Below are 22,092 nucleotides of genomic sequence, written 5' to 3' on the forward strand. Positions count from 1 at the left end.
AAATACACAAAATAATAAATTAAGCAAACATATTTACATTGTATTTGCATGGGTTTAAAGCACTTCACACATAAGTTGCCTCTTTCTAAAAGTGAATTTTGTTTCGCATGGTATTTTAAAAATTATGTTTAGTGCTTGCTGAGCTGCAATACTGTATAGCACTTACACAATTTGTTTCTGGCGTTCATTTTATTGTAGGAAGCTCACCATATACCTGCCTCAGTATAAGGACTGTGACAGGATTTAATGGAAAGTATGCAGAGGCTGCCCCACATTTGCTTCCCTTTTTGCCCCTTCTTCAATGCCAGAATCAAATGTGAGAGTTGGAAAAGATCTTATGGGTCGTCTAGTCCAATCTGGTTAGCAATGAAATCCACTAAATCGAACTGACAGGTGGTCCCCTCGTCCCTGTTTGAAAACCTCAAGCAAAGAGAAATCCAAAACTGTTCCAGACAAACTATTCCACTGCTTAACAGCTGTGAGAAATTTCCTAATACGCAAATCAGAATTATTTTATTTTACTTGTACTGCCCTTGGTTTCAACAGAAGGTCTCCACTTCCTTTCTTTTAGATTGTTGTGTCTCCCCCTACTCTTCTCTTTTATGATCTAAACATGCCCTGCTTTTTAAACCATTTCCCATAGAGCTCACTTTCCAGATCCCTCATCATTCCTGGTAGCAATCGTCTGAACTCTCTCCAGATTCTTCATATCCCTTTTACAGTGTAGTACCAAAGTTGGATACAGCGATTCTAACCAGTGCAGAGTACAGTGAAATTATTATGTTCCAGATACAGCAGCTCTATCAATGCAGCACACTGGATTTTTTTACCTGCTGCATCTCACTTCTTGCTCATATTCAGATGGTGGCCAACTGGTATTCCTGTTCACATGCAGTGCCAAGCCAGGTGTCCCAATCTTTTATATAAAAATCATTGAAGATCATCCTGGTAATTTGGAAATGTGATTTTGTCCTCTAGCATGGTATTATCTCCAAATTTTGTCCAAAGGGCATGATAGTCTTCTGTTATGCTTGAAGTAGTATACAGTATTAAGTTTCAGGTATACTGTAAATCTGGTCTCAGAAATGTATTGCTTTCTCCAATGTCCTGTTGTTTTGATAAAATGTCACTTAAAGAGATTTTGCATTTGATCACATCCTGTTATAAATAGTTGGATTTTTAAAAAGTAGTATGATAAAGAGTGCAAGTGCAATTATATTAGTTCCCAAAGGACATACAAGTGAATCCCCTATAATTTGCAATATGATAAAATTATTACATAATCTATCTCAGGAGAACATTTTATTTACTCTGGAAATCTACACATTTGAATTAGTACCTCTGTTTGCATTGCAAACCAAACATGTAATATAATCATCGTTGATATAGATGTTTTTGGAAAGTTGTTACCAATATGAATGCGATTCTGTGCATATTTATTTAAGAGTAAGCACCAAGGATTTCATTGGGATTTACATCTATGCATAGGATTATAAAGTACTGTAAAGAAAGATACTAAAAGCATTAAAACAAGTAAATGCATTTACCTCCAAAACTACATATTAGAAATGAGGAAGCAATAGTACTTCAGGAGAGATCTTGCATCACAGTTACTTCAGAGTAAGCCCCCTTGAGTATAGTGCTACTTATTCTGCAGTGGATATTCTATACAGAATCACACACTTACAGTATATAAGAAAGGAAAACCATGTATGAAAATAGAATGCTTAACTAATTGTTGGAATGGAGCAGGATTTTCCCCTTGGTTCCCCAGTGTATTTATGGATGTAATGTATTTATTTCACAATAAGGAATTATTGTGGAATAGTGTGAAAGCCAGTTTGGTGTAGTGGTTAAGGCACCAGCTAGAAACTGGGAGACCGTGAGTTCTAGCCCTGCCTTAGGCACAAAGCCAGCTGGGTGATGTTGGGCCAGTCACTCTCCCTCAGCCCTAGGAAGCAGGCGATGACAAACCATTTCTGAAAAACCTTGCCAAGAAAACTGCAGAGACTATCCTCAAAAGCACACAAAAAAAGTGTGATGGGTAGGTGTGCTTATTTATATACAAAGAAAATAAATTAATATGATCTGATCTCTATGGTGAACTAGTGCAACCCTACAGTTGTACAATATCAAACATAGTTGCAACTTTATTGTTAATTTTAATACTTTTTCAGGTGCATTACAAATAGAGAATATTCTGAACTACACTTTCATACATATATTATACATTAATTATTGTATATAAAATCCCAATCTAGCTCCAGTTGTGTTTTAATGCACACAAATACAATTATATTAGTTCCCAAAGGACACACATGTGAATCCCCCATTATATTATTATTATTATTTTTAATCGTATGGCATAGCAGTTTGGTGTTCATGCTGCTTTTTCTTGCTGGGAAATCCTTGTGAGGTCCAGCAGCCAGATGTGTAGACTATTTAGCCGTGACAAGTCACGTTGCCTGGGGTGCACCACAAGGAGGCTAGTCTACATTGCAGTGAGTTGGGCTGAGAGAAAGTGACTGGCCCGAGGTCACCCAGCCAGCTTTCATGCCTAAGGAAGGACTAGAACTCACAGACTCCTGGTTCCAAGCCCAGAACCTTAACCACTAGACCAAACTGGCTCTCATTATATTAATTCATCAAGTTCAACTGGATGTGCCTTACAATGATTGTTCAGCATACAGATGAATATTTCCACAAACTGTGCATAGGAATCTCCCTTGCTAATAAAGATGGTTTATTTATACTGATATTTTACAAATAGACATTAACTGAAAACAATAGTTTTTCTGAATTAATATGTATAGTATTGTAATTAAAGGTGAATCCTTTGTATAAAATTATTCAGGTTCATGGAGAGAACATTAAATTCAACTAATATGCTTGACTTGTCAACACAACTTAAATATGTATATCTGACTTAAGATTTTGTTGTATTTATTGCAATGGTTAAGATACCATAAAACAGTCTTGTACATTCTATCTGAATATTTAATATATATTTGTCACACAATGCCTTGCAAACTAATTTACCACGTTACTTAATAACAGAATACTCAGCAAAATGCTCAGCTTTGTGTAACTGTATCATTCATTTATGGTACATCAACACCCTGAAAAAACCCTAACTCTTTCAAGTTTAAAAATAGCAGTGAATCTTTTTCTGTGTTTCATGATACCTGAACAGCCTATCAGTCAGTTTTCCTCCAGCAGTCTGGGTTCAGATTAAATTAAACTTGCTTTAGACCAGTGTTTATCAACCTTGGCAACTTTAAGATGTGTGGACTTCAACTCCCAGAATTCCCAGCATGCTAGCTGGGGCATTCTGGGAGTTGAAGTCCACACATCTTAAAGTTGCCAAGGTTGAGAAACACTGCTTTAGACACACAGTGCAGAGTTTATTTCAGCCTGGGGGCAAAACTAATTCCTGAGAACCATGGGAGAGGGTACACATTGGCAATAGAATGGCCGTGTCTCCAAGTTGGCAGAAATATCCTACTGTAACAGTGGAGCCTTCAACACATTTTGAACACCCCCCATACACAATTCATTTACTGTATAATCTTTCCCTTCTCTCACTTGCGTTGTATTTGATGCTATGCATGGAACATTTTTTTTACAAGGGGTTGCTGCAATAGGACTTTAAAATAGCCTCTTTTTTATGTTAACATAGATTATTGTAAAGCCTTACTTCTATGTGGGGGTGATTTTTCAAGAGAGTCTTGTGACATTGGGCACGGGGGGGTTACACCTCTAAAATGTGGCATTCTTTTAAAACTGCCTCCTTGTGTCTCAATGAGGCTTTAAAAGGCCTCCACCGACATAAATGGAAGTTATTTTAAAGCCTCACTGAAGTGGAGGATGGGGGTTTAATTGGTAGACAGAGGTGTAGGTGGGGGATTAATCCTTCCTAGCAACAGGCAAACCTTGAAAAGGTTCGTATTATAACGAGGCTTACTGGAGTCAGGGAAAGGTCTTTTGTCTGCTTTGTGGGGTGGGTAGGAAATTATTCCTTACTGACAACAGATAGGGTAGGCACCTTGGGGGATGTAGTGGAGATTCAGAAGAGGGTGAGGATCTTCCCCAGCTGACATCAGGTCATACAGAGAACATCTGCTAACTGGATTAGGCCTTTTTTTAGTCCAACTGAAATAGGAAATAGGAATAAAGGAACCTTTAGGAATAAATTGTCCTGTTTAACTTAGTCAATTTCAGTGAGACTAAAGCATTTTTAATTTATCTGTATTTAACCCAGAACCACCAAGTAATCAGTTAAGGCTGCAGTCCTGGACCCAGACTGCTAGGAGCTGGGAATTAAATTCACTAAATATAATAAGGTTTACTAGTATATGTGTGATTGTGTGTCTAGAGAGAGAAGGAAGAAGAAGGGAAGGAAGACAGCTGAGGTAGTGCAGCAGGAGTCTGGCAGGCAAATGAAGAGTAATGTTGGCAATGGCTGCAGTTGCAGTGAAAGATACACAGTGGCTGTGCTCACGCAATACACTGATTAAAAGTTAGCCAGTTTCCTTCACATATTACTTTGAAAAGTTCAGGATTCAAATGGGCGGGGTTGGCACAACACACTAAAAAAACTAAGTAAAGTTAAAATTAATTGAGCTTAGCATGTTGGAGAAATGCAGCTGCTAGATTTTTAATTGACGGGGTTAAGCAAGTTACGTGAATGCAGCCAGACAATAGATGCAAGGGAGCATCGCCTATATCTTCCATTGAGGTAAAGCTCTTACTCCTTGAAGCTGCTGCATCTCTCAAATTTTTAGGAATTAAAGATTTGGCCAGGAAACCGGAACAAAGTTGCTATTAGTAAGATCCAACAATATATATAAATTGTCTTTAAGTAATCAACATTTTCTTATAAGTTCCTTTCCAACCAGTGAAGACATATTGGCGCTGCACTGAAGTGAAATGCTGCTATTTCCATTTCTTAGTCAAAGGAAGGGTGAATAGTGAAGGTAGCATTTCAGAAGTTTCATTCAGAAATGTTTTATTCATTTCTTCAACCATCCTTGAATATAAAGCCAAAATGTCAGTGTACATAATATTTGCTTTGAATAATACATAATCCAGTGATCGCTATTTACTCCATTTCATAGTTAGAAAAGCACAGGATCGCAAGATGGGAGCTTCAGCCTTTCTGTTTAAAAGACTGATGACACCATAATTCATAATCTGTAAGGGTCCATGAATGGCAGTGTTTAGAAACTGGCAGCTGTGTAATACAGCAGGTACCAATACTTGCTTTCAGGATCATGTTTTTCATTTTAGCAAAACAAAACAATAAAAACATTGCACTTTTCATCATTGTGCAACCCTGATTTTCTACTTTATGGTACAAATACTGTCTCACAGTTGTAATGCACGTTATTAAAAGTTCATAAAAGCATTTGGTTTAGTTTCAGGCATTTTTCTCTGGGCAACAAAACTGGAACTTAATTTTCAGATGACAGTTCTGTTCAGTTGGGTTTCTTCATGCAGACCTGACAGCGACTAATGATATTTTCCATTTCCCCAGCTTTCAGAGTCTGTGGCAGTGGTTTCCTTTAAAGGTAAATAGCAATTTAATAATGTATTTTAAACAAAACAAAGCTCCCATATCTTGAACATTAAGCTAATAAACACTGATTCAAACACAAGTACAAAAAGTAAAAAATAGTAATTAGGAGTATGCAGTGCTCTGCATTTGAAGACAAAAAGCTGCTTTACACATAAAACACATGCCCTCAAATAGCATTTGTCTGTGATTCCTTAAAACAGTGATATCTTTTCCCTGGAATCTTCAGGGTGATCCTAGGAAAAGTTGTGGCTCCTTTAAATAGTTGCAGGCAGGAGTTCCACACGCACACCCTCCAAAACACCTTTTTGTCTTTGAATCAGAAGCATTGCACAGCTATAACAGTAAACAGTCGGTTGTCATAAAATAACTTGCTAAATAAGGCTTATAATGGCAGGTAGTTATCAAAACATAGATACAAATGTGAGTTTTATTTGTAAATTGGCCAAGAGGGAGCATATCACAGTACAATGAAGGAATGGACTGACACATTTTAAGTTGCCTCACTGACAAAGTAGTATAAATAAGCATACCTGAACATTCTTCTTGAATTTAGTGAAGCCAACCAGAAACTGTAGGAATTTGAGTAATAATTGCACGTCCCTCGGCCATGACATTCAATGAATGGAATGGCACGAAATTTTTCTAAGCATGACCCTGGAGATGCCAAAGCTTGTCCAGAAGCTTCTGAGCCTGCACCTGTATACTGTAATGATAAATGTCTTCCATAAAAACCTGTCTCGCTTAATAATCTGCAGATAAGAAATACCAGTGTTTAGACTTCCAGTGAGGAGCTAATTGTATCCCAGAATATTAAGACCACAAATAATTTATCCAGGTTACTTTTACATAGCATTTGGTAGTTTTTGCTAATATTACTGGGATTACTAGCATCAGAGAAGAACAAAAATTTCCGACTAAGAAATTTTATTAGGAGGCATGAGCCTTCATGAGCTGTAGCTCATTTCATCAGATGCATAGAATGGCAAGACTGACATAGGATTTAAATTGGGGGGAAAAGGGGGAAAGGGAAGACAGATTGGTTATGCAGATGCAGCTTACATGTAAGATGGATTACAAGTATCTCATCAATTGCCACTGCACCTTTCCTCCCACCTCACTGCAATAACAAAGGTTAATAAATGGTAGATAGCATCTTGGTTGGGCACTTTCATAACCTGTTTTTTAATCCCTTGCCCAGTGAATTGTTATTCCAAACAAAAAGCAGTACTTGTTTCTTTCTTTCTTCTTACCATTATGAAAGAAAACCCTTTCCAAAGAGATTGCCAGCCTTGAGGACACGATGGAACTGAAGTTTTTTGACTGTGGACTGCTATCATCATTGCAGGACCTTCGCAGACAGTGCATCTACAAAGGAAGAGACCAATGTATCAGATGATAAAATGCTCATTAAAAAAAGGGAGAAAGAAACTGTAGCATACAAATGAACTTCTAGCATTTGGAAGTGTTGTCCATTTTCTTTCTCCTACATACCTGCTCTCAATGATACTTTTGGAAAGCTTGGTCTATCTGGGTACTGGGCTGTGAGCTTCAGAGTATGTGACTGCCCCTCAGATCCTTTTGCACTCCAAGCAGTGAAGTGAGAGTGAGGGGCGGAATGTAAATCAGGGCTGGAAGAAAATGCTGATAAACCAAGTAGCCAGCAGGACACACAGAAATGGAATATTTTTTTAAAAACGGTATCTTTTCTATCTATATTAGATCTAACTTGAGCTGACATCATTTTGTTCTGAATGTTCATTTCTTTTGAATTTACTCTTTATTCGTCTTTCCCCAAAATCACTTATGCATCTTGATTTTGTTTTGGGAAACCAGAAGTTTATCTACTTAAGTGTTCCTCATGTAAAGATATTTATAGAATAAATATCTGGATAGAAATTAGAAGGGTTAATCAAGGAGGAAAAATTACCTGCTAATATAGGGCTCTAAAGCTTTTCCAGAAATTGGTGCCATATCTGCAGGCATGTTTTTTTCTGTTGACAACCAGTATGAATAATCATTGCGAGAAGCAAATCTGCAGACCCCATTGGGAATACATAATAAAAAGGGCATAGTAGTAAATCTTGACAGACAGCTGCCAGCTGTACCTGGATGATTCAGAAGAGAAGTTCTGGTGAGTTCTATATAGTATCCTATTTTGTTATAGGCATGCTATAGTATTTAATTTATAGCATTAGTATAGATCAGTGTTTCTCAACCTCAGGAACTTTAAGATGTGTGGACTTCAACTTCCAGAATTCTCCAGCCAGCCCTGGGGAAGTCCACAAAACTTAAAGTTCCTGAGGTTGAGAAACACTGGTATAGATAAATCCATACACTGCAGGGAAATGCTGTAATAGAGACAACTCTGGAAAAAAACTAATCTGAGAGAACAAAAGAAGAGCAGAGGTTTTTAATAGGGAAGTATGAAAAGCTGCGGGAAGAGGAAATATTTTGTGTTTAATTCCCTTGGAATTATCCTTGCTCTGTGAAAAGCAATGTTGAATATACAATTGGAAGGTATACAGTACATTAAAATAAAATAGCTAGAAAATCATGTAAATTGATTAATGTTGCAACTTTTTTTTTGCTCAGTGTTTTTGAAACAACTAGCTCATAGGGTTCTAAAATAGAACATAAAGAAATTAAAGAGTAATGCTTCTGCTGGCAGTTATTCCTGCCCCAAAACTCTCATTAAGAGAGAAATTTATTTATTTATTTGTTTGTTTGTTTGTTTGTTTGTTTATTTATTTATTTATTTAATCTAGCTGCCCATCTCAAAGTTATTTGCTCTGAAGTGTTCATATATCTATATCCTGAAAAGTACTGTGGAGGAAAGATTCATCCTTAAGATGCAGATGTAGTCACAGTTGCCTGGAAATACACTTACTTAAAAACTATGTTTAGAATTGCACTGTTGGATATGTTACCTTAGCCAGGACATGAGATGCTTGCTTTTGCAAAGCAAACTTTATACAGTATCTTGTTAAGGGAAAAGTAAATTGAAGCATAAAGGTACCAAGGTCTTGTCCATGTGCTTGTTCATTTCCTTGTACAAAAAGAAGAGAATAACCACTATAGATCTGAGCTGTCCCAGATGGACATGATGGTATTTTTGTTGACTGGCTGTGCCGGGAAAAGATGAACCCTCTTTTCACTGGACTAGAGATGCAGCTTCCTGGGAATCCAGGAAGTCCCTTTATACCAGGCAATCCAGGCAATCCAGGTAAAGCTATGCATAAATTAATTAAAACATAACAATTAAAAATATTGGTGAATCTGTCCAGCTACAAACTCTGTGTAAAATATACAGATTATTTCCATGATTATTGTAGTCAGATACATGGCAAAATCCAAATATTTCATTCCATTACATGGACTAAGAAAAAGAGTGTTTCTTTTGGTTTTAAAGTTTTATTATATTTTTTAACATATACATAAAAACTACAAAGAATGAAACAAAGAATACTACAAGAAAAAAAAGAACTAAATACAAAGGGGACTACTACATAGTGACTTCTGACTTTCTACCACAAAGATATACATAACTCAGTATCAATCTCTTACTCTAAACTAAAACAAACATTATTTCTATAAAGCATTTCCATTCTCAATATAACATTCTGCTTTAATACAAACTATCTTTTCCTCTTAAAGAAAATATAAAAAACCTTTTACAGCATAGTTTTTCACCTAACAGCTTATCCTTCTTCACTACATTTTTACTCCTCTCTACCTGCTTAAATAACAAAAAATAAGGCCTGTCTACATTTGATTAATATTCAAAAAGGAACACACACATCCATCAAGACCCTTAAAAAAACATCCTGATATATTTATGCAATTAACCAAAGCATTTATAGTTAAGCATTAGATCTTGTTACCATTATATATTTAAGCAATAACCTTATTAATATGCTTTTACCCAAAATAGATTCATTATCCCAATAACAAAATCATCTGTCTAAACCTTTAAGAGACCATCCTGATAAACACAATTAAACAATTATCCCACTTCAAAATAAACTAGGGCATTTACATATCTCAGTATTACAAAGAGGGCTTTCTCCTTTCAAGTCTCAAATTTAACACCCTGCCTTGTGAAGTCCAGATAATCTTCAAAAACCTTCCAGTCCTTGAAGCTTAATTCTTTTCTTTGGTCTCGATATTCCAGGAATGCAGGAATAAACTAAGATTTATATGTTTTTATTATTACTTTTATTGTAAACTGCCCAGAGTCCCCCGTTGGGGGAGATGGGCAGTGATATAAATTTAAATAATAAATAAATAAATAAATACATTCCTGGAAAAAGAGTGTTTTTGTAATAAGTTCACCACTCCTTATTAGAGTACCTTTTTGCCCTTGAAATCCTTTTTCTCCTTTAGGTCCAGATGGTCCAAATGTACCTGGAATCCCAAGACGGCCCGACTGGCCCTTTATACCGGGAGGTCCTGAATTGATCAATAGAAGAAAAATGTTAACTTACATTAAAATCAATAATTAAAAAGGAAGGGATTGCTCTAGAGAAGACGTGATGTGAACTCACTGCAAGACAAGCCCCAAATAACTGCCACTAATAACTAGCCCTCCGTATTTTACCCAGAAACACCCTCAAGTGCAGGTATTCTGTCTCTCTGAGTTCTTCTGGAGACCAGCATAGCTCCTGAGCCCCCTAACACCTGAAATGTCCAAACCAGACAGAAAGGCAGCCCCAGCTAGAGCTCTAAGTAACCCTGGGGCAGTAATCACTACATCAGACTAGATCAAATAGACAGTGTTCTTCAACCCTGGCAGCTTGAAGAGGTTGGGACTTCAACTCCCAGAATTCCCCAGCCAGCATGTTGAAGTCCACAACTCTTAAAGTTGCTGAGTTTGAGAAACCTGAAATAGAGGGAAGGAAATCTGTACCTGAAAGCCCGGGTGACCCTCGGGGACCAGGATCTCCTGGGCTTCCTGGGCTTCCTGGAGGTCCAGCAGGTCCTGGGCTTCCAGGGAAAGAAACTGCTTTCACTGATGGTCCAGGCTGGCCTAGTAATGAAGATCCAAGCAAGTAACAGGTTGCTTGTTTATCAATTTATAATTACCATTATACAGTACAATTAATTACCATTGTTTACAATTACAATTATTTATAAGCAAATCATATTAAAAATCCAAGACAATTAAGTAAAAAAGATCATGTATATTTGCTACCAGGTAGTCCCGTTGGCCCTCGAGGACCTGCTATTCCGGCTGGTCCAGGTGGTCCCTGATTGCCCTTTTCTCCTGAAAGGAAGATCTATTATTAGACAGCAATTATATGATTATAATGTCAAAGAATACTTGTGAATTCTATGAAGCTCGTGTAACTATTGTACGCATATCCCAATTTACTATTCTATATCATTTCAATAGTGCAGAGTTTTGGGGGGGAGGAGTTGTTTGTTTGTTTTTGGTATTATAATAGGATCTATTCTCAAAGAAATATGCATAAAAATGCACATTCAGTACAAATACTGCTCTTCCCAAATTTCTGAGTTGGCCAGTTATTGCATCTTTTTTCATTGTTGGTGTGACTTGAACATACGAAGTAGGTGAAGGTCTCCAAGCCAAATGGCTATGAAATGCTGGTTTCAGAGACAACACATACCCTCCAAATGTTTCTGAAATTTTCACAAATGTATTTTGAACATTTGTTCTTCCCCTTAAGCTGAAGTTAGGGGCCATGTTTATATTATATATGTTGCACTCTTTTGTACAGTAAAACCTGAGACCTAATTAATAGATCAGTTACTACATGCCAGCCATCATTTGGCTCAGTGGAATTTGTCATATCAGATGCCATATACAGGAGGATTTTTTCAAAACATCCTACTGGTGTGAGAGATTGATAGGTAAAAGGAACACATATTCTTGTTCAGCCTGCCAAGAAAGTGGACTATTCTTACACTCCATGAAAATGTAACATTCAGCCCTTTATGAATAGCCCTTACAAAAGGCAAACATTACAACCTACAACTTCATCTCTTCTTCAGTAATTGCATGTAAAGAGCTGCCCAATTTCAATGTGCATGTAATGAGAGCTTTGCTTGCACTAAGCTACACAGGAACCAAAACAACTTTGGACAATAGAAAGAAACACTTACGAAGTTTAGTAAAATATCAGTGTGAACAAGATGAAAGGCAAATGCAAGAAAAAATAAGTGAAAATCAGTGCGGATGAGTTTTAATCAATGCAATTATAATAAGCTATCCATAGCCTGTTTTACCTAAATGCAAAGCTGCACAATTCTGCATTAGCTATAGCGTTAGGGCAATCTTAAATCCAAAATGAAGTACATTTAAGACCTTCCAAAGAAAACAATTTATCAATAGGACAAGTGCTCCATACAGTTGTATTTCAAGGAGGGAAATAATAGCTTGGTTAAATGTTATTGTTTATTATATGATTTATGTATATAGTTTTTTTTGGATTAAATTTTACTGGATCTGTATTTAACAGTAGCTTGAGAAAGGTCAAGCTTAAGGATAAATCTGACTCAAATTGCCTAGTTGAACCTGGGAGTATAGCTTAAGCTCACCTTGTTAACCTTAACATTGATCTAAAATGAAGCTTTGAACTATTTATTACGTGCATAGCACTGCTGTATGCTTTATTCTAGAAATTTGGCTTTATTTTACAGAAAACTTTCAGATGTTAGCAAAACCATCTCTTTTATCTTCTCAGCAATACTGTTTTGGATCTTTCTGTTTAAAGGCCAGCCCTGTCGAGGAAGTCAGTTTATAACAAGGATGAAGGACAAGCACAGAGTGCACAGCAATAAATTTTGGATTTCATCCAAGACAGAAACAGGTCAATTCTGCACTGGAGTCTTCCTAGCTGGAGCCAGTCCTCTGTGGTCAAATGGATCCCTTGAGTACACTATCAGAGGAGATCACTGGCTGAGAATCTCCACGTCAACTAGCAAGAACCTACAACCTGTTTTGATCCTTTTTGAAGTATACTTCTATCTTTTTCTTTCTAGGATCAAATAAAATTTGATTATTTGTTTGTACTTAGTATGGGTCTCTTTCTAGGTTCAAAATCTGAGTTTAAATTTAAGGCTTTTTGCCTGCCAGTTCCTACTTTATAAGTTGTGCAAAATATAATCCAACCTGGTTTCTGAGATAACAAAGAAAAATACCTGTTCACATCGTATCTTGTGGCATGCAGGCAGTGACAACAATGAGGAGGTGGAATGGCAATCTCTGTTTGTCTTGATTTCTTGTTCATTTTTGAGGTATGGGCTCAGGGGGAAATGGCAAGGAAACAGACAAGATGCTTTCTATATCTTAGAGTCAATTTTGTAAAATCCTTGCAAGAAATCAAAGCTTCAGAGCTGCATTAATCCAAGCCCCTATAGATCATCCTGGAAAAAGTCTTTGTTGTTGCTAAGAGTTGGAACTAAGTTTACAACATTCAAACAATCAATCCAGCAGAGGAAGTTCTCTATCTACAGCATCCAAATTATAGTCATGATGCATGATATATAAGTGAGACATTATGGCATTTAGAATTAGACAAAATAGGCAAATACCTTTTATTCCTGGTAATCCTGGTAATCCAGGTTCACCACGAGGGCCTTGATAGCCAGGGATACCTTCAGTTCCCTATAGGTCAAGGAAAAAAATAATCTTTTTTTCAGTTTTAATCTGTTTTCAACAGATTTTGTGAGTAGGGTAGAGAGAGAATGGACATCATTGTTAAGGGGAAACGATCTCAAGCAAACAGAAGCATTGGCAATGGAGAATTGGCAAAGATAAACACTCCTGAATCCCACATGATACATTCCTCATAATTGCTGGCCTTACATTTCTATTTTCTCACTAAAAGTAAAAGTAGCACTGCTACTTTGCCAGTAAAAGTTATATTATATCTCTAATTTTAATATAGGTATCTTCCTGTATAGGCACCTCCCTGTATTCTTAACAATTTCAAATTATTTAGGAACATGCTCTCTCTCCTAATTATTTATTAAGACAAATTATTCTAGCAGAATAAAACTCAACATTGAATCAGCGAGGAAGGAGATTTTTAAATGAGCACAAGTTTGGAGGATTAGACATAACGCAAGGAAATGACTCCTTGTTCTTGATATGTAAGTACCTGAAAGCTATGTCTGTGCATGTACCCATACACACATACATATATGAGCATATTAAAGCATGTGAGCTCCATTAATTCTCTCCTTAATAATTATCCCACAACAATTCCTCCACTAATACTTATTTCACAATATTTCCAGTGCTCATTGATCTTCCTGGATGGATTGTCCATCCAACAACAGCAATGGAATCAGCCACATTTTTCAGCTATTTTGTATAAAGCAGCTAGATCTGAACCCAGATGTGGGCAACCTGCTGTCCTAAGGTCACATGTGGTCCTTAGTATAATTTCATGCATTCCTTGCTCAATTTTAAAAGACCTTTGTAAGTCATTAAGGCAAACATTGGCAGGAGCTATTAGTCATAGCTGGGGGGAGGGGGGGTTGAAGGGATGCCATAAGAGAGAAAATACAGGCATAGCTAAGTTCCACCTATTATTGACATACTGTACAGTCTTCCAGATATTATTCCCAGAAGAAAGGCCCTCAACAGAATAAATGTTACCTATACCCTAAACATTCATAAGTCAATTAAAGTAGACTGAAAACTCTTTCTGTATTTGCTCTGAGCCTCCCTGCTCCCCATACTGTAACAGGAACTAGGTCCAAACTACAGCAGAAATGAAACAGCCATGAGTGAAACAGCAACAAACAAACAAACGCCAATTCTTATGACATTTCACCAATCTAGTGACACTCACTAATATACCCACTAATTCTGCATTGATAGCTATAAAAGTGTAACTGTCCTATCAGTCAGGAACCATGCTGAGATGAGGAATAAGTCTCTAGTGTTTTATTACTGCTACGTTAGACAGAAAATCCTAACAAACTGAAGAAGTATGAGAAAACCCATACAGATAAACCCCAAAAGTCAAGGCGGGTCTGTTCTGTGTCTCTTTGAATGACTGCTCAACTCCTCACTACTACGCATGTGTTTTCCCCCTTGGATAGGGGCCCTCTCCTGCTCACCATCAGTGCTCATGACAGTAACACACTAAAACTTCCTGCTTTTCTGATCACTGTTAAAAACTGATAGTTCAGTTTTAATTTTTCTTGCAAAATGTGATAGCCTTTTTCCTAAACAAATTTGCATTTCAAATATAAAATATAAAATCAATGAATGACTAATAAAGGATATTTATTTAACTTACTGCCATACCAGGTAGACCAAGATCACCTTCCATTCCTGGTGGGCCTGAAAAGCCATCTGTTCCTCGAACCCCTTTGTTTCCTTTAATGCTGTAGCTTGGGACTCCAGCAGGTCCTGGGGTACCAGGAACTCCTATATTTCAGTGGGAAAGTACATGCATTTGGGAATAGTATATTAACCAAGAATTATGTAGAATTATATGCATACATCTGTTTTTATCTATTATCTATTATATCTCCTTAGTAAATTGCAAAGTATATATGTGACTTTTCATTATAGATCTGCACAGTTGGTAGCAAAGATCCAGTGCCACAAGGAAGAACACCCCCAGTTAACACAGGCCAAAGGCTTTCTGGTCTAATACAATCTTGTGGAATATTAGTAAAGTAGGTGTACCTGCATGTACCTCGAGGGGAGAGAGTTCCTTAAACTGGAGAATGCCACAGAGAAGACCTGTCATCTGAACAATAACCAATAACCCTCATAAATTATAAGAAGTCATGGTCTCTAACTTTAACAGGGTTTTAGCAGGGGATTGGATAAGTTAATGGAGGACAAGTCTATCAAGGGCTATTCGTTGCAGGAAAAAAAAATGAGAGAGGAATATGTCTCCACCTCCTGCTTGTAATCAGCCCAGAGGCAACTCTTTGGCCACTATATGGAACAAAATAGTGGACTAAGATGTGTTTTGGTCTGATCCATCAAGGCTATTCTTATGTTTTTATATTAAATGCAGAGATGAATGGGCAGTTAGTACATATGCTCCCAAATGTCTCCTCCACTGAAGAGAGCCCACTTGGCTTTTCAGCTAAGCCAAGCAGAGTAGCTGGAGAAGGGTGGAAAAACAACTAAAATGAAAGTAGGGAAAGATTCATGATGAATCTGGTCAGGCATAAGAATTGAATACTTGAATCTATTTTGTAGCAATGATTGTTGTAGCAGAACAATGCCCCTTCCCCAAACATTATGTCTCCATGTTGCTTTTGAGAGGAACATTTTTAAATAGTTCGGGACCTTCTGAAATCTTAGCCATCATGAGAAGGAGCCTTTAATAACATCCTGTCATATGTTTTCTAGAGGTAAAATTGTGTCCATCTGCCAGAATCTAGATACTGCAGTTGATGAAGAATATCCAAAGAAGTGTTCAAAGCATATCTGGTCCAATTTTATTAAATAATATTTCTTATTAAGATCTGAAGATGGGGATAATATGCTAGGCCAAGTCTGGCCAATTACATATATATGTCTTGGAGAAAAGTATCTGGTTAAGAGATCTTAAATGCCTCTTTTAAACTTCAAGCTACCCTAAAGAAAACAATGGAATGTTTGTTCCTGAAGAAACCTAGAAATTTTTGAGCTGATAGCTCACATTTTATAACTTTTTATAACTGGGGAAGGCATTCAGTTGGATGGTTGCTGGGCAAATGAACTCCCAGTACTCTGATTTTTTCAGTTCATTTCAATCAGGTTGCAGACCTGTTTGTGTTCTACGTACAGATTGGAAATACTCACACTTCTGAGTAGAAATACATAGGATTCTGTTGGTAAAATATACTAAGATATTTTCAGCTTTCCTAAGCAGATACAATTGTTACAGCTGCTGTATAATAACTGCTTCTTACCTGGTTTTCCAGCTGGGCCAGGAGGACCTCTATTTCCTTTGGGACTAAGTATTCTCCCTGGTTTTCCTGGAGGTCCTGGTTGTCCAGGTAAACCAGGAGGTCCACTAAGTCCTTGGTCTCCCATAACACCTTTAACACCTTGTGGTCCTGGAAAACCAGCTACTCCCATATCTCCTTTGATACCTTTGGAATGAGTATTTTAATCAAAGTTAAGAAAATGTTGGTCATTACATTTTAAGGGTACTATCATATTGTTCCAGAAATGCATAAAACAAAATATATGAGTATTATACTTTACTTGAAAATGGAAAACTTAAGCTAGGTAATGTCAAGAAATATAGAGTTGTACGTATCATTACAGCTCCCCCCACAGATGAGTTCCATTAAGGAAAGCTCCTTTCCATGAATGTAGTCTATTTTCCATGAATATACTTTCTGGGAATGCAATCTACTTTCCACTTAAATAATGGAATTATAATATTGGATATATAACCTGGTATGGATCATATGTTATGAGTTAAAAGTTACACTATTTATAAGAATCACTGTTAATGTTACTGCATTTCTAATCAGATAATGTGATGACCCATCAGCCAGGAGTAGACAACCCAGGGATCCTGAAGCATTTATACTTGGCTCCTCCACCCTGCCTCTTCCAATTAGGATAACCTGCAGTGTACAGTTAAGCCTTAATACCATATAGACATAATAAAATAAAACTACTAACCCTGTTAAAAGAAAACATAGACAAATCTGAGGTGCATCCATGTATGTGATACATCCCTAAGCACTTTGTGTTACCATCCTGTCTGCTGTCTTCAGGAACTCAGGAAAACCTTAATTGTGGTCCTCTGCTACCAAAAAGGCTATTTATAGCAGTCCTCTTTCATAAGAATAATCATTCCTTTCAGAAGAATGGAAGAAGTAGCTCAGAAGAAGCACTTTTCTTTCTTTTTGTAGTATCCACCCAATTATTGGCCACATTATAACAAAAATGTTTATGAAATGTATGCAAGTAACAAACAATCGTCCAGCTTTTTGATCTGGATTTTCTTGTTACAGAAGTTGAAGAGATTTTGTTACGTTTCAGTTAACTGTAGTGGAACTGGAAATCCAGGTGGTGAAAAAGAAAAGCATGTTCTTATCACAGGAAAAAAAAATTTTTTTTTACTGTAGCAATAATATATGGTTAGGAAGATTTTTCAATTTCTATGTTATGAATTTACAAGTCAGCTGCCAGCATAAGGAAGAACACAACAACAGAAAATAATTTTACCTTTAGGTCCAGGAAGTCCTTGAGGACCAGGAATTTGTTGCCCTGGGGAACCTACATGATGATAATATATTTTATATTTTGAAAGTAAATTAAAATTCAAAAGGTACTATATTACAATGATATTAATAAGAAATATGGCTGAATGTTATACTGAAAATTCATATTCCAAAGACTCATAAACAAAATCCATTTTCTATAAACTTATTCAATAATGTTCTTTATTTCTATCACAATAATAGATAAATTTATTTAGCAAAGCAATTCCTTGCTTAAATTGTTCCAACATGTCTGATACATATTGTGATTTCCACACTCACATATTAATATTAGCAAATTTTGTGATAGTAAGAGAAAGATTGCAATATGATGAAAACCTTGTGCTCCGGTTTCTCCAGGAGGACCGTGAGTACCATCATGCCCTTGATTACCCTTTTCACCAACGGATCCATTTTCACCAGGCAATCCAACTGAACCTGAGGATAATAAATTACTAGGTACTTATTGTTATAAGCATTTCTGAAAAATGAAAAAAAAAAGTTTAATATCATGGCCACAAAAACAATGTAATGTTAATAATGAGGAGAGTGGTTTGCTAAACAAAATAAATACATTTTTAGAGATGTCAGAACACTGATAATTGCAAATCAAATTTTGTGTGTCCTTGAAAAGCTATAGAAAAAGGTCTGTTGCGCTTCCTTGTAGAATACTGGTTGATAATGTCTATAATCTCTGAATTATCAGATAGGATAAGTATATTAAGTAGACGACCTTCCAGGTATATTTCAGCAGAGAAATATGAATATCTGGACCACAAGCACTATAACATCAGTATCATGTGTGGCTTTCAGGACAATACTAAGCTTAGTAAACATTTAGAACAGCTCCTTTCCAACAACAAACTGTGCTGCTTTCATTGTTGAACTAGGTTATGCCCTTCTACGAAAATCCCTCTAGTCTGGGATGGGAAACTTGCGGCCCTGAAGCCATATGCAACCCTCCTCCTGGTTCCTTACAGCCCTCAGTGTGATTTCAAAAGCCTTGGGAACCATTAATTTAGATTTCTGATCTATTCCTTCTGTGGTATTCTGCTGCATGCAGAGGAAGTGAGAGAAAGAGGCGACATAGAGCTAAAGAGAAAAGAGAACAGAAAAAAGAGTACAGCAGCACATAGATTTGGTCAACTGTTGCACCCAGAAACAGCTCCAGAAGGTGTCTACTCAATTATGCCATATCCACCAACAGGAGATGCCATGCCCACTTATGGCCATGATACCAAACTAGAGAAGGCAATACAGAAATATCACCTATCAGCTAAAAAGCAGTATGCTATGTGTTAAATAGACCACCTCATTTTACTGCTTCTATAGATAGCAAAGCTCTGTGTGCGTGCATATATGCAACATAATATATGGCAGATGGGTTACATTTTGCATTATGGGTCATAAGCCATCTGTACTGCTCAGCTGTATTATGCATGAGAAATATTTCCATTTCAGATAAAATGAAAGAGCCTGGAAGAGATAAAAGAGAGCCACTTTGGTCTAGTGGTTAAGGTGCTGGGCTAGAAACCAGGAGACTGAGAGTTCTAGTCCCGCCTTAGGCTTGAAAGCTGGCTGGGTGACCTTGGCCCAGTCACTCTCTCTCAGCCCAACCCAACTCACAGGGTTGTTGTGGAGAAAAGAGGAGGAAGGAGTATTTGGTATGTTCGCCGCCTTGAGGTATTTATAAAAATAATAAAGGTGGGATAGAAAATAAAATAAATAAATAAATAAAATAAATAAAATAGGTTCTTAGGCTCTCATATTCTCTGTTCAGATAGATAAAATTCTCCCAGTGAAAAATAAATGTTTTTTTCCAACAGTGAAAAAAATGGGGAAGGTTCAGAAAAGTAAGAGTGTCTAAAAATTTACAGACCTGGAGATCCTCTAACACCATTTTGTCCTGGTAGTCCTTTGTAACCTTTAATACCTTTACTGCCTGCAGGTCCTGGTTGTCCTATAAATCAAAGGTAACACATTGACAGAACTTTTAAAAGACCATCTGTAAATGTTTCCTCTGTATGCACCTAACACAAATTACTAACTGAGCAAGCAAAGGAGATCCATTTGTTTTACCTGAATATAACTATAACTTTTTTTTATTGAATATAACTATGTATGTGTTTTCCACATTGCTTAAAGTAGCCTAGGCTATTAAATAGCACTACCTTATGGCCTCATCCAAACACCCTCCTTACCTTGACATTGAGATGGACTGCTAATAATTTTATGAGGCCCTGTCCTCACAATGGAGCCTTCCTCTTGGTGCTGGCTTTCCAGTGAAGGAAACAGAAGCCAGATCAAAGTGATCCAGCAAGAAAGTGGTGTTTTCTATCAGAAAATAAGATGCCAACTCCTACATAGACATTCTAATTTGCAGGAGGAGAAACCTGAGGGAAGCTGGTGATCTGCAGATTCAGCCGACTGCAGGACCATCCTGTCCATCCAGTTGTGAGGCTGTGTGCCTTCATGGTCATTTCTGCTTTGACTGTCAGAAAGAATAGGACCTCCCCAGCAACCAACTTTTTCTTTTTGTCTTATTTTTAGACTCATGTAGAAATAGCGATGTTGTGGAAAGTTTTCATGATGTTACTATTCCTACCAGAACTTCAATTCCCATCTCCATAGTTTTTTTCACCTCTCCAGCAAGTGCTGAGGCTTGCTAGAGACAGGAAAAAAATGATTAAGGGAAGCATCTCATCACTTTTTCTCCTCTCCAGCAGAGGCTTGCTAGAGATGGAAAAAAACTTACAGATTCTTCATCTACCCTGCTCCTCTTCCCTTCACTGCACCTGCCCTTACTTACTCCATGCTTCCCTCCCAGCAGCTTCTGACTACCATCATAGCCACTGCCCTCCTATGAGGAAAGCAACTTTCCTGGTATATTTTGGAGTCATGGCAAGAAGAACACCATGTGGTAGTGGCTTTTGAAGCACTGTGCTTTCTTCATGTCTTGAGGATGGGTGGAAAATCCCTATAACTCTTATGCCAGTCATCTCCAGCTTGGTTTCCTACTGCCAGGTAAAGACATTAGCTCTCAGATTTCTCAGCCAATAATTATTGGAAAGTCAAGAATTGGGAAAGGCTATCTTCTAGGTTTTTTCCTACCCTTCTGATTGGGTATTGAGGTGATGTATAAAAAGGTAAAGGTTTCCCTTGACATTAAGTCCAGTCATGTCCGACTCTAGGGGGTGGTGCTCATCTCCGTTTCAAAGCCGAAGAGCCGGCGTTTGTCTGTAGACACTTCTGTGGTCATGTGGCCGGCATGACTAAACGGAACGCCGTTACCTGCCCGCCGAAGCGGTACCTATTAATCTACTCACATTTGCATGTTTTCGAACTGCTAGGTTGGCAGGAGCTGGGACTAGCAACAGGAGCTCACCCCGTCACGCGGATTCGAACCGCCGACCTTCCGGTTGGCAAGCTCAGCAGCTCAGCGGTTTAACCCGCAGCACCACCACGTGTCAATTAAAAAGCAAAGGAAAAAAGATAATCCACAAATGTAACCTCTCATGTGTGTAATTTGGACCTGCTCACACTATGACCCTCAACCCACCAAAATTTTAAGTGTGGCCTTTGGCCAACAAAAGGTTGCCCCCTCCTACTTCACCTGGAATTCCTGGTAAACTAGTATCTCCTCTGTTTCCAGGTAGTCCAGGTTCTCCGATAAGACCTGGCTGGCCTGGTGATCCACTTGCCCCTTTTCTTCCCCTCTCTCCAAGGAGACCTGGATTACCCTAGCAAGTAGCAACAAAATAATATGTTATGGTAAATAAAAGAAGAACTAGAAAACACCACCTGATATAAGGCAACTATCCTCAGCTTTCTATACCTTAGGTCCTGGGTTTCCTGGAGGCCCAGGTTTAGGTTGTCCTTTATCTCCTGGAACGCCAAAAAAGCCAGGTAGGCCTGCTATACCTGGTGATCCAGGCAAACCTGAAGAACCTTGTTCCCCTTTAGGACCTGAAATGACATAATAATGAAACTGGATATTTTACATCACTTATTTGAAATTTCAGTGAAGATCCCTACTATTCAAAATCATCAACTTAACTAATGCAAATATTAAATGAGATACAGTATGTGTTGTGGTCTGATCTCCAAACCCTTTGATATAAACTCTTATCTGTCAGCCCTTCAAGGTAGGCCAGGTCAGGGAGCAGACAACACAAATATTACCTGAACTCAATTTTTTTGTTATAGGGTATAACAACAGAATCTTGAAAGTGTTTCAGAATTTCTCTCTGCTTCCTCTTATCCCAAACAGAATCCAGGTGGGGTTATCTTGAGTTCCTTTTCCTCTT

At 37.6% G+C, this 22,092-nt stretch overlaps 1 protein-coding gene across 1 annotated transcript in view; it reads right to left on the minus strand.

Annotated features, from left to right (window-relative positions):
* Positions 1-4,456: 4,456 nt before the first annotated feature.
* Positions 4,457-22,092, minus strand: part of COL4A3 (collagen type IV alpha 3 chain) — a 70,516-nt gene continuing 52,880 nt past the window's right edge. Inside the window, exons 37-52 of the mRNA XM_063307780.1 lie at positions 21,621-21,751; positions 21,399-21,525; positions 19,665-19,745; positions 18,125-18,223; positions 17,751-17,801; positions 16,475-16,657; positions 14,854-14,984; positions 13,133-13,205; positions 10,770-10,841; positions 10,485-10,604; positions 9,929-10,027; positions 8,595-8,807; positions 7,506-7,683; positions 6,829-6,943; positions 6,109-6,281; positions 4,457-5,562 (exon numbers count right to left, since the gene is read on the minus strand). Of these exons, the coding sequence (XP_063163850.1) occupies positions 5,478-5,562; positions 6,109-6,281; positions 6,829-6,943; positions 7,506-7,683; positions 8,595-8,807; positions 9,929-10,027; positions 10,485-10,604; positions 10,770-10,841; positions 13,133-13,205; positions 14,854-14,984; positions 16,475-16,657; positions 17,751-17,801; positions 18,125-18,223; positions 19,665-19,745; positions 21,399-21,525; positions 21,621-21,751 (1,931 nt within the window). The 3' untranslated portion in view covers positions 4,457-5,477. The remainder of the gene's footprint in view (positions 5,563-6,108; positions 6,282-6,828; positions 6,944-7,505; positions 7,684-8,594; positions 8,808-9,928; positions 10,028-10,484; positions 10,605-10,769; positions 10,842-13,132; positions 13,206-14,853; positions 14,985-16,474; positions 16,658-17,750; positions 17,802-18,124; positions 18,224-19,664; positions 19,746-21,398; positions 21,526-21,620; positions 21,752-22,092) is intronic.

This window comes from Candoia aspera, chromosome 6 (genome assembly GCF_035149785.1).
Source record: "Candoia aspera isolate rCanAsp1 chromosome 6, rCanAsp1.hap2, whole genome shotgun sequence".
Lineage (NCBI taxonomy): Eukaryota > Metazoa > Chordata > Lepidosauria > Squamata > Boidae > Candoia > Candoia aspera.